The sequence below is a fragment of the Gallus gallus genome, chromosome 2, assembly GCF_016699485.2.
Source record: "Gallus gallus isolate bGalGal1 chromosome 2, bGalGal1.mat.broiler.GRCg7b, whole genome shotgun sequence".
Lineage (NCBI taxonomy): Eukaryota > Metazoa > Chordata > Aves > Galliformes > Phasianidae > Gallus > Gallus gallus.
Window position 1 is genome coordinate 38,369,227 of NC_052533.1, and position 13,010 is coordinate 38,382,236.

Consider the following 13,010-nt stretch of genomic DNA (forward strand, 5'->3'; position numbering starts at 1 on the left):
ATTTCTAAAAGGTCCTCAGTAGTAAGACTTGCATACCTTTACATTAAGGACAATGCTTACACAAATCTTTATGGATCATAAAATAAGGCTGTTTCATCTTCAAAAAACAAAAACTTCTAAAATTTATTAAAATCATTATCTTCAATATTTAGTAAATCAAATTAGTGTCGTATTGCCCTAAAATTTTGCCCTACAGTCACTGCAATGCCATAACGTGCCAAATGAGGACAAAGCAAACAAGAAAAACTAACAGAAAAACTATAAACAAGCTTTAAACAGAAACAATTTTTTCTTGAGAAATCTTGTTTTTCATTGCTCCAGCTCAATCCAACCTTAGGAACCTCTGAAGAGGCAAGAGTAGTCAATCTTCTTACTGTTCAAAAATAAATAAATAAACAACCAAACACCACCTAAGTTATACTGTTTCACAGGCCACTACAACACAAACTCTACATTTTACACAGAGAAAAGAAACAGTAGTTTGCTATTAAAAACCATTTGCAGATGATCCTCAATTGTATCTGCACATACTGAAGCCTGAACCATTAATCTCCAAAGACCTAACCATTAAGATTTCCTATAGTAAATTAGATAAATTAAAGCCTGTTCAGGTTTTCTATGTCTTTTTAGCCACTGAGTATTTTTTCAGTTATCTACAATATTCCTGAAAATCAGGCCACCCACAAATTAAAGTCTGCAACTAAAGCAGGCTGAACAAACACTACATTACGGATTAGTTGCCCGCTGTAAAATGACCAGTCTGGTTTATATTTCCTAACTTAAATTTTCTCAAGAGTGAAGAATTATTAGGATATTTAGCTTTAGTATTTCTGAATTCAGTAGATGGCGCTCAATACAAGATGGAAATTAAAACATCCTAATTTTGCTCAGTAGAATGACCACAGTTGAGTCACTGTGCACTTTAAAACTGTCCACCAGGGCTCTAAGAATACGGCTACAAATTCCTAGTAAAATTCTCATATTGATTATTCAATCTTGCTTTGATAGAACATACATGTTATGACTCAAATGAATGCAATCTTAAATTTTGTCTTAAACACTCATGCAGTTTGCTGTCATTTTTGACAACAGCACTCTTATTAGACGTAGTTCTATTTAATAGGTTTATTTTCATACTAGGAAATAAAATACGTTAATCAAACCTAGGATAACTTTTCTGAAATACATTAAGCAATTCTACAAGAAAAGCTGGAGGAAAAAGCACATTTTACTGCCATCTAATTCACTTACACAAGAAATGTTTTTACTATTCTTCATTTAGCCAGTTTGATTCCCTTTCTTTAACATGCCATTCCCTAAAACATTTGTTAAGAGTCGGTAAATACAGTATTTGAGTCTTTAACTACAGATGTTTAAAATACATCACCCACATCATCTGTCATAAGTGTTGCTATTGATCTTCCAATTTCATGATACTGCGGAGCTTTTCCTGCTGGTCCCAGCAATAAAAACAGAAACCTGTGGAGAAAGACACCAAGAACTGAGATGACTCACATGAATATATTCAGAGGCTTCTTTGAAACTAATGTTTCAAGAAAATCTGCTGGTGAAATAGAAATGTCCTCTTTACCACTTCAGATCTCACAGACTGCCACAAAACTAAGAAAATACTTCAAAGTCAATACTGGAACTCACATCTAGAACAAAAATTACTTTGAAATCTTAATTAAACAATTTTTCAACTTCTTACAATAAATAAATACACATATAATAAATATACATATTCATTGTAAGAGGTTGAATATACATATTTATTGTATGAAGCTGAATATACATATATATACACACACACAAAAAAAGAGTAAAAATCCACAGGCTACAGTGCAATGAGTATTTCTTCTGCCATTCTCACTGGCAAAGAGCCCACATATAGGGCTTCAGAGCTTTAGGACCTGTTCTCAGTTTCATGACGATCACCCCTATATGGGAGTCAAACCCCTCGTAATTTCTGACAAGGTGCACCACAAAATGGCTTCACGGATGTATTGCAAGCAACACATCAGAAATACTCATAGTCATATGCTGGGTCCTGTGACAGCGGAAGGGAAGGGATTCTACATTTTGGACTACTTTTATCTAAAAAGGTGAAAGTGACATTTTAGGAGGGAAGCCCAGTCTGGGGGGTGAGACACCGCACATGTTACTAGATAAGCTCCATTTCCACTCACAATAGTCAGAACATCACTAGCAAAATTATTATTTTTTTTTAAACAGTGCTAGTACTTAGAAGTTCAGAAGGATATAAAACTAAGAGTAAACTTCAGTAAACGTTTTTACTATATTCCACGAAAACAATGTTCCCATGTCAAAAAAAAAAAAAAGGCGCTTTCATTTTAAGGCACAAAAAGCTCAATGCTATGTTTATTGACTACAATAACCAAAACTGAGATTGTATCTTCAGAATAAAATATGCTATTCCATATATGCCAGTCTGTAGCATTCTGAAGAATTTAAGACAGGAAAATTTTAGCTCCATTAGCACAATAACCTGTTTGAATTTCTCAAGAAATCTTGTGAGCTCTATAGGTAACTACCATCTAGAAATTCTGCAGTGTTGAAGAAAGCACTGTCAAGATTTACTTTTGCCGGTTGCTACAGTATATATGCTGAAAAAATGAAGACAAACACACACTTTGTAAATTTTTAAAAATAAATAACTAAATAAAACCCACATATTTACAGACTTTTGTCAAACATACTGTTGTATACAACAATGCATCGATGCGTACAGAAAAATGAAGTGATCTCTAGGGCTGAGGTATGGCCAAACAACCTGTTACATCAAATTTAAGTCTAGATTTCAAAGCTGACAGTCTGAGATTTTGTACGTATTCTACTTGAGATGTGAAACATTATTGACTTACACTACAGGTTTACTTATACAAAAAGTAAAGCCAGACTTTCCAGCATTTATTTACCGTGTAGGTACGGGAACCTCTGTGAGGCCTGAGAGAAGCACAGCAGGAGAGAGCCTCACAAAAGCAATAATAGGTCTTTCTAAAAAATCTACTTCTCCCACTAACACATTTGATGCTTCTGCTCCGGAAGGAATTTTCCTCATGAAGTTCATGTCAACCTAGTCACATGAAAATGAAACAAGTGCATTTGTTAACATAAACTCTATAACATAGAATTTTTGCTTATCAGAATTTACTAGACATAAAAGCTACAAAGAAAAATACAAAAGCAAAATAAATACCCCAAAATATGGAAAAGACAGACATACGCATCAAGTATCAGCCTGCCAGTTATTAACAATAAATTATTTTGTATAAGGTACAATTACTACTTCCTATTATATTCTAAAAGACTCCAGACTGCATAAACATCGTTCTAAGATTACTTATCATGACAAACATATTGTGATAGGACATACTTAAATTAAGCATAATTAACTAAGGAGAGCTCATGGTTTCTGGAATGCAGTTAGTTATTTCACAGTTGTGCATTTCAAATATATTAGGAAGTTGTAATGTTGAAAAAGAATTTGTATGTTTACATTTCATCCATGAAGAATTACAGTTGAAAGATCTAAGCTTTCACTTCTGCACATAATTTCAGAAAAGCACATGAACTCTTTGTCCACACACATACATGCACAAGCACCAATTACACTGCTATCTAGAGAACTTACAGATGGCCTCTTGAGTCCCACACCAAGTGTACCACAACTACAGGGCCAGGAGACTGACTCCTGCTCAACAGGAGACAAGGGAGGTGTACAGAAGGACAGGCCAAGCAAAAACACAAAAACTGTGACAGAGGAGCAACAATAAATGGCACCTGCTATCATCAGATGAGAACTACAGTGTAAGTTCCCTTTGCTTAAGCATAATTATTTAACGTGGCAAACCAATGTTCTTCATGTTACACAATACAGATGACACTACAGACTGACTTTCACAGTAACGGCCATAATGCAACTTACCCAGAAAATTTTAATTTTCAAAGAGGCATGAAACGAATTTAAAGTAGTACAAAAGATTTGATTCAGAATGTGATATTATACACTCCTAGTGATTAAGATGAACAGTTTTGTATAGCAAACTCAAACAAAGAATGAATTCCCTCTAATAGCCACGTGCCTGCTCCCAAATAAAAGCACCTAGGAGAATGCACTTCCACATTATCTATAAAATTGTTTTTATACGCCTTTACAGCAGACCTGAAAACATCGCCTTTTACATAAGAAAGTACAGAAGCTACACTTAAGTTACCAGAATACCAAAAAGTTCACAACCACCAAACTAAAAGTTCAGTCCCATAGAGTTACAGAACATTTGACGTATACAGTGTGTGCCACATCTTGATACTACGCACCACTTGTACGTAACTAAGACCGCAGTAAGAGCTAATGTATTTTTTGCTACATAGCTCTTTGTGCTAAAAACAAAGGCATTTAATATGACTTACCTTACTAAAATCAACAGTGCTGTTTTCTCTGCTTCCACCTGTCCCAGTACCTTTAACATCTCCACTCTTCCCATTGTCCAAATTTCCAGGTGCTGACTGAGGAGATGCTAACAGCCCTAAATTCAAATAAAGAAGATAAGTTCAAAATGGCATTGAAAGCAAACCAAGGATGCAACATATTAAAACGAAATGTGGCAGCTCACTTAAAGCAAATGTGCAAGTTATTCAGAGTGCTCTACATTAGTATCATAAATGCAACATTAACAATTCACTGTGCTCTCAAAATACCAATATGATTAAAATAAGTAAATATTGCCTTAGGCAATATGATGGCCATTTGTAGAGCTGTCATTAGAAAGTAAGAGAGATTCTAATTGTAGAAAAACCTAACAAATGTCGACATTTTAACTAAAACCACCCCAGTAGCTGTTAGACAGCAATCTTCTCTATATTTAGAAGACCTTAAATACCAAACAAACATGTGTTACCTATCACCTTGCTGTGTAGAAGGTATTTCAATTGTAAAAAGATTGGCAAGCCTCAGGCTACAACTATAAGCAGCAGTATCCTGGTTGTAAACTAAACCCCTACAAGCAAATAGCATACTATGTACAAACTGTGACTTCAATCAGCACAACAAAGCTCTTAGTATTAATCCAACCGGATTATTACTGTACTAAATTGTCTCTTTAGCATATTAGCTGAAGAGTCATGTACAGTGAAGATACTCAAGCTAAATGTACAGCATCCCTCTGATATTTACACCAAAACACAATAATTTTGCATAGGTTGCTGAGCTAACACTGAATTGCATGTTCAGTGACGGGTGAAAAAATAGAGTGACCCAAGTGTTCTAATATACTGACTTTCACGTTGCCATTGTCAGCCCTACGTAAATAGCACTTAAACTGGTCTAAGGATGCATAACTAAACCTAACTCCTATTTTTTTGGATTACAAAGTCTTCCTTCGTTCAATTTAATGCGCATTAGAAGAGCATTTTGCATTAACTGTCTAAACTAGACCTTTCAGATGCGGCATTAAGCTTGCTTTAACATACTTCCAATACAACAACTAAACAAAGCCTAAAGCTTAAGGCCTGTATTTTATGTGGAAAGTTTGTATTTAGATCAATCATCACTCCAGTCAAAATAAAACCAAAGTCCTCACTGGCTACCTTCTGGCTACTGTTCTACTGTACCTACTGCTGGAAACGCACAGTTGCTTCTCTCCATGCTTACTATTTAGCAACTTGATGTTATTTAACATTTCAAATTACAACTGAATTCATTTAATTAGTTCCCAAATTTATTTCCAAAAAACTCTCTCAAAGCGCCATCATCAATCAAAAACATGCAGGTCCAAGCCTTAAGCAATAATTTTCAATTCCATAGCTTATACAAGTTTAAGCGGTGTGGTCAGTTTTTCCTGAAGCAAAAAAGCAAATGAAGTTAACAAGCTGGAACTTCCTTTGTGAAATCTAACCATGCACAAGTAAAGAGTTAACAGTATAAATACTATATTCAGTTAGTTCAACCGATAATAATCACTTTCTACCCTTCTCCTCTGAGTTCAACACCTAAGCATGACTATTCCAACATAATTATGTCTATACAGACAACAGTTATTAAATAGAAAAGTTTTAAAGACAAAGTCATATCACATGTTTCTTTGAAGAAATATTTAGGTTTTTTTCATTTCAAATTAAAATGCAGTGGGTGAAAAAAAAAAAAAGGACTTACTCCAAGAAATCAAATACGTAAAAGCCTTCTGAATTATTTTCAGTTAGCAGACTTTTTAAAAGTTGTTCTGAACATTATTTTATACAGCTTTATAACACAATTAGCAGTGAATTAAGACATCTCATGTAACAAGCTCCTTAGCTGCTCCTCATAGGGATTACAATTCACAAGCATTGTTAAACTTCTGAGTTTAACACCTTTAGCTCTGACACATTTGCCCTCGTCGGTCATCCTACAAAATTCATAGTGCAACCTTTTCAAAGTTTGCAAAAAATAAAGCTGTTCTTGATAGATGACCCACCTTCCTGCCTTTTACATTAAATCACATCAATTTCAGTATCCTTCCGGCTTTTTACAAAAGAGTAAGAAAATAAAAACTGAATAGCACAAGGACAGAAGAATGCTGAAAAGAAGAAAGCCATCCATCAGCAAATTAGAATGCTTTACTGAGAGAAAGCAAACTCAGTCATCAAGATATGGAAAAAGTAAAAAGTATGCAGGCTGCAATATTCTGAATTACAGACTATGATTCCTAAAAAGAATGAACTCAGACAAGTGGGTTTTTCTGACAAGGAAGATAACTTTTGCCTCAGAGTTCCCTTCTAAGTCTGTCTCACAAGACAGAGATTAGTTCAGTTACAGGCCAGAAATCATAGTCTGAGAATGTCTTCAAAAGCATCTAAAAGGAAAATGTCTCTCTGTGGTCAGACGATGTCTCAAATTAAAAACTGGGGGCGGGGAGAAAACAAACAGAAAACAAAAATGTATTCCATCATTATTGGTGTTCATCTTTCTCTGGAAAGACGTTTTCTTATGGACTAAACTGGGAAATCATCCCTTTCAGATTTTTCATTTATGAGAAACAATCCCTTGAGGGACAAAAGTAATCTGACTGTGATTTGGAGATTCTGGTGGAAAGCTTTAATAGTGATAATAATAGCATCAAGTATTCAAGATTCATTTGTTTGTCTTCCGTTGGGTTCTTGACATCTTGGGTCTGACATTCCTGTCAGATGAATAAGAAAATAAGAGAACTGAAAACTAATTTTTAAACAGGTAAGCTGTTACTTTACTTCTGGTTTTTAATTATCTTAAAGGTCACCCATAAGAGAGATTGGTCTTCATATGAATTCTCTTTATTTTCCTTCACAGAGGCAGAGAGGGGTTTTTGTTCACTTTTCTGGATTTAACTAAGGTTGGAGGTCTCTACTCAACTCAAGTTCATAGTCTGTAAAATAACCTACTCTTTCCTTTCAAGCAACCTGGCTGCAAAATGTGAAAAGAGATAACCACAGCCTTCTCTGTTAGCTTATTTTTACTGCTCTATGTAACAGAGTGCTCTGCTTTACCTTGAAACTAATCCTAGTAAAGAGATGAACAGATAGAGTTGGAAGGGTTAAAAAAAAATAAAGGATACTTACACTAAATACATATGAACAATAAAACACGTATTTTTCAAATACAATTTATGCACAGAAGCAGTTCAGGTGGAACTAAGTTCCAATAATCTTTCTATCTAATTACTAAATAAGAAAGGAAGGAAAGCAAGAAAAACTTCCCTGATGAAAGACTTGGGTGAAATCAATCAGCTTCTGTTGTTTGTTTTAAATACACAGATACAAATCAGAAAAACCTAAAAGCTAGATTGTGGCAAAAAGAAGTTCTGAAAGAAAAAAAAAATGCAGCAGGAGTTCGAAAGCTAAAAAGCAAGGTTATCCCTTTAAAAAACAAGACTGATCCAGGAGTATCCTGAAGTCTATGTAGGTGATAATTTTGCCAAAATCGAAGAAGTATTACGTTAAGTAGAGTAAGCTAACAGTAAGCTAAATAAGCAAGCTAATAAATTACTGAGCTCTGACCTAGGAACGTTCTGAACTACCTTAGCTTACTGTTGCATATCAAACAACAAAATAATTTCTGATGTCGAAACACTTCGCTAATGGAAAGCCACCTGGAAGCAGGTATAGATGCACTGAATCTGCCAGTTCCATCGAACTGCTACGCTTTATAATGGTTCTGTTTTTTAAAAGCACAAAAGCAAAAATAATCTGCTCAACAACTTCATAATAAAACTAATCTGTGGATAAGATTGACTACTGCATCCTTCCTAATTCTTTTAATAGTCCCCTCTAATACTTCACTATGACATAGGCTGTAGATATCGATCTGGATATAGGCTCTGAATATCAATCACTTGTGTAAAACATTACTTCATCCACTAACAAAAATACGGTAAAAACAAAACATGGCATGGACTGCAAGTGAGTGACAGAAAAAGGCCATCATTTTTGACATTTTGCTTACCTATTATGTTTTAAAACCTCATTCCTTTTCAACTACGCTGATGAAGGTTAAATAAATACTTTTTTTTTGCGAGCTTTCGTTAAAAAGCTAAAAAGTTAGAAGTGCTGAACAAGAAAACAGTCACAAGTGAGAAGAAATAAAACATGCAGGCAGAAGTAACCGTTATCACAATCCCTTGTGCCCAAGTTACGTGCCAAAAACATCACAATGCAGTGATCCTGATGCACAAAGCATCACACGTGGATAGTTTAAATTTCGATAGTTGCCTGGTGTTTTGCCAACATTCTCCTCTGTCTTCTCTTCCTGGCTTTCCTGCACTTCTAAGTCCTCCTCAGGTGGGTGGATAATTACTGAAGGAATATCCTTGCCCTGAAGTGGACTTGGTTGGGCAATTGTGGTTGGCGGGTGGCTGCAGGTAGGACTGGAGGGTGGTGTGTTTTGAGGGGTAGTTACAGGGGTTGTACACCTTGAGGTTGCCGGGGTTCCAGCTCTTGAAGAGGGAAGAAGGTAATTGAGAAGAACTGACAAACGGTTTTCTCCTCTCAGGGAAATATTTGAGGCAGAGAGACCTCTTCGCAAAGAGTGGCGGGAGGCTGAAAGGCCTTCCCCTGAGACAAAACAAATGAAACACTATGAGCCTTACAACAGGGAAATACTAAATCAGAGAAACAAATATGGATTAACAATTTACATAGTAAATTGCAAGCTTTATGGGCCAAAAGTGTCATACTCATGCAAGTAAGACAAAGTAAGAGCAGATCTTATTTTAGACATCAGAAAAGTCAGAAGTTACTCAAAAGTACAAATCAGAACACCAAAGATATGTGGGAGAAGATATTGTTTTAAATTCTGTGAGAATTTTTTTAAATATATGAACAAAACTAAAATGGTATCTCTTGAAACTTATTCTTCACGTTTCCTAGAACTTATTCCAAATCACACAGCAGCTACCTCTAATGACATCAAGAAATATTACCATAAAAATCATTAGCAATTAATGCATTACGAGGGTTCACAATTAATTGCATTCATTATATATAATTAACATTTTTTATGAAAATATTTTTAAAAACTTGATCAAACTATCGAATCATGTTCCATGCAACCGTCTTCTGACAAAGGTCTTATTTTAACTCTAAGTTTTCTAGACAAGTGTAGTCTCAATATATAGTCTTAAAGAGGCCATAGAGAGGAATTTACATGGTTCCTTCACCATCTTTTTTACTGTGACTTACCAAATACCCCCAATTTGCCTAAAACCAAACGCATCTCTCCAAAATTCACTGTCACTTTTCTTCCCCTATCCAGTCTCCACTGGATTCATCCCCACTATTTTCATGTTAAAAGAGAATATTCCTGTCATAGGTCCTTCAAGATTTCAGTTTGTAATGGATTCTAGTTCTTTCTAAAGCAGGAATAGAGACCGTATCTTCAATTTCCATTAGAATGTTTAGTTCTATTCACAACAACAAAAAAGAAGAGAGAGAAAAACACTTTTCCTGAGATGAAAGTTGCCTTGAGAAGAGAAACATTTACTTCTCCTACAATCCATGAAATCAAAGCCATGCTGTTTTCACATAATATGCCATCAAGCAAAACCAAAATACCAAACTAGACAAATTTAGTCTCACATTTGTACTAGGCACTATACAGAGACCAATACACTGGACAACTCCAGAACAACTTGCAAGACAGAGGCACAGAAAGTATACCTAGGTAAATGTCACACACATTCCCCTGCAGCATGGAAAAGTGGGTCCTACAGACAGAAACGATTTAAAATAAGAACTGAAGTTTTAGAGTTGAGCTATTCTAATGGCAGCACAGCAAAGTCAGGAGGGCCAACAAAGCAAATTGGTTGATTTTATCCGTATTAATTGCTAAGGATAACAGCTACACTGGACTTGTAAGGATGAGTTATGAACATCAGATGTCCTAAAACAAAACACACACGTGTACAAGGTGCCTAAAAATTATTATACACACGTGTTTGCTTTACCATTTCACTAGAGGACGACTGTAGGACGATAAAGGAAAAGTTAACAAACATATGAAAAAGTCAACACTGGGGATACAGCTGTTAAAGGATGGGGAAAACCAAGTTTATATTTGAAATTTTCACATTTGCTAAACAAAAAAAGGAAGAGTCAGAAGTTATATGGAAGAAATCGTACTTTTAATCAGTCACATTTCCTTTCTAGGAAAAACTGATTCTGAAACTATCAGCAAAAAGTATGCATCATCTACTCACTAGCTAAGAACATGCATCAGAAAGTTTGGGCCAGAGAGCACTCTACAGACATACTCAACCTGGATTCAACCCAAAAAGCACTTAACTAAGCAGAGCGTATGTTCTGAGAAATGACACATTTCCAAAGACTGGAAAGGAACTTTGTTGCAAGGAGTGACTCATGAAATCAGTATTAAGTTTTCACTACACTAATAAATTTAGCTTGAAATTTCACATGGCTTAGTTAATGCAAAGCATAAAAACAAAACAACAACAACAAAAAATCAGAGATGGAAACAAGCCATAAAAACAAAAGTAAAGTTGCCCCGCAGTTTAAAGTCCCTAAAAATATTGCATATACCTTTCTTGTGCGTTTTTTTTCTTCCCCCAGATAGACTGTTCTATAGAAAACATGACAAGAACAGTGTCCTAGATAAAAGTAATTTCTTCACCATTAGAATAGTGAGCTCTCTCACCACGTAAATGCAACTGAATTAAAAGCTAGTAATTGTCAGCATCACTGAACTCAAGACATGACCACAAAGCAAAATCTCTTACATGAGCTAAATAAGCAAGCAGTAGCTACCTGACAAGCATATGAAACTATGCCACAATGATGAAATTCCTCAAACATTATACATTTTATTCAAGCGTATCCTAAAAATCATTAGGGCCAACGTGCATCTACTTCTACACTTCAAAATAATAACGCATGCTACACATACAGGCAGAAGTGAAGCATTTGAGTGAATACAAAAATATACAGAAACATCATCCATAGCTACGCATGGCATTCACGGTTACTATTAGTTCATTGCTTATCAAGAAGAAAACACTTATCTGCAATTATCAGCTGAATTTTCCTTCATCTCCCAGTGAAAACATTATGTAACAGGTTAGAACAAATTGGACACTACAACTTATCTCACCATTTCGTTCAAGCAAGTGAGGGTCAGAATGTTTCTTGCCTATATCTGCGAAAGACCGAACCAAGGGAATCCGATTGCTGAATTTTTTCTCATTTTGATGATGGTGCCTTTTTAGAAGTGCCACTCTCACATTCTCCCTTATCGATTCATCCAGTTGGCCAGAAGCAATCATGTTGTCCAAGACCATATCTACAAAACAGCAACAGCAGAAAAATGAAATTTTTATATATGTAGGTATCCTTCCACACACCCAAACACCGTAATTAGTTGCAACAAATCATATGAAAAAATAGGAACTATATAATAAAGAGAAGTGCCTTTTCAATGTCAGTGCCATCTTCAAGAATTCACAACAAATTTTCGAAGATGTCATTAAATGAGTAAATAAGTAAAACAGAATGTAGATCCAAAAATACTAGTACTATCATTTTAAGAAACAAGTTGCTTAATATTTTATGGTTTACCTTCAATTGCAACTTCCTTTTAAAAAAGAAACACCTGTGTATTCAACTAAAAGTGAATACACAAAGAAAAAAAAAATGCAAAAGAGACATCTTCAAGCCCTAACCTGGTGTTCCCTATTTTGAAAGTATACAACTACACTAGAAGGAAAGTTGTAGGATCATGGGATGAATTTCGTAACTTCTGTCACTTTCAGATGACTCAAACTCCTGAGGCTTGTGATGCACATACTTTAGAAAAGGAAATGTAAAATGAAAGCTAGTTTTATCATCTAAAACTGATGAATCAACAGTATCAAGTTTCAAAGGTGCACCTCATCAGCATGTTCACACAGATGAAAGTCTGCTGTGATTATGTAGTTATTTTTATTTAGAAACACGCACACCTGCACAAACCAACGTTACCCTATGTGACACAACTTTTCAACATATTTTTCTATTCTTAACTCATGCATCAATAAACTACATTGATAAACCATAATTGCAGAGAACTTTTCACAATGAAAAAGGTTATGGCTCAGAATGCTTTACAAGCAAAATTATATGCCATGAAGTCTTTGCCAGTACAGTACAACCTCCTTTGGGAATCACTGTTAACACGCAGTCTTATGCTATCGCTTCTCAAAAGAAACTCCTGACCTGTTCGAGGGAGAACTATGATCACCTTTAGGCATTCTTAATTCAGAGAACAGAGACAATACACTTACAGTCTTGTGTAGGATGATAATCCTTGGTAGAGTATACTTTCATAATGGCACCAAAAATTAACTTAAAACAAATTTATGCAATCTCTTCATATGTTACAGATCCACCTAAAATATTTGCTACTGTTTGCTACACCTAAAAAAGCACTGTTTACACAGAATTAAGCAGTAACTATCTTTCTTATAAACTAAGATTACTTCTATAAT

General features: G+C 35.2%; 1 protein-coding gene across 13 annotated transcripts in view; it reads right to left on the reverse strand.

Moving 5' to 3' along the window:
- The window catches only part of SLC4A7 (solute carrier family 4 member 7), a 132,230-nt gene that overhangs the window by 23,622 nt on the left and 95,598 nt on the right, over window positions 1-13,010 (reverse strand). For 10 of the 13 annotated variants that reach the window (XM_040696263.2, XM_040696266.2, XM_040696265.2 and 7 more), the window contains 5 exons: window positions 11,639-11,827; window positions 8,746-9,087; window positions 4,435-4,550; window positions 2,940-3,097; window positions 1,392-1,479 (listed from right to left, as the gene is read on the reverse strand). In XM_040696263.2, coding sequence (XP_040552197.1) covers window positions 1,392-1,479; window positions 2,940-3,097; window positions 4,435-4,550; window positions 8,746-9,087; window positions 11,639-11,827 — 893 coding nt within the window. Of the gene's footprint in view, window positions 1-1,391; window positions 1,480-2,939; window positions 3,098-4,434; window positions 4,551-8,745; window positions 9,088-9,714; window positions 9,874-11,638; window positions 11,828-13,010 lie in introns of those variants that run through there. The other 3 variants (XM_040696270.2, XM_015281789.4, XM_040696271.2) reach the window with 2 other exon arrangements.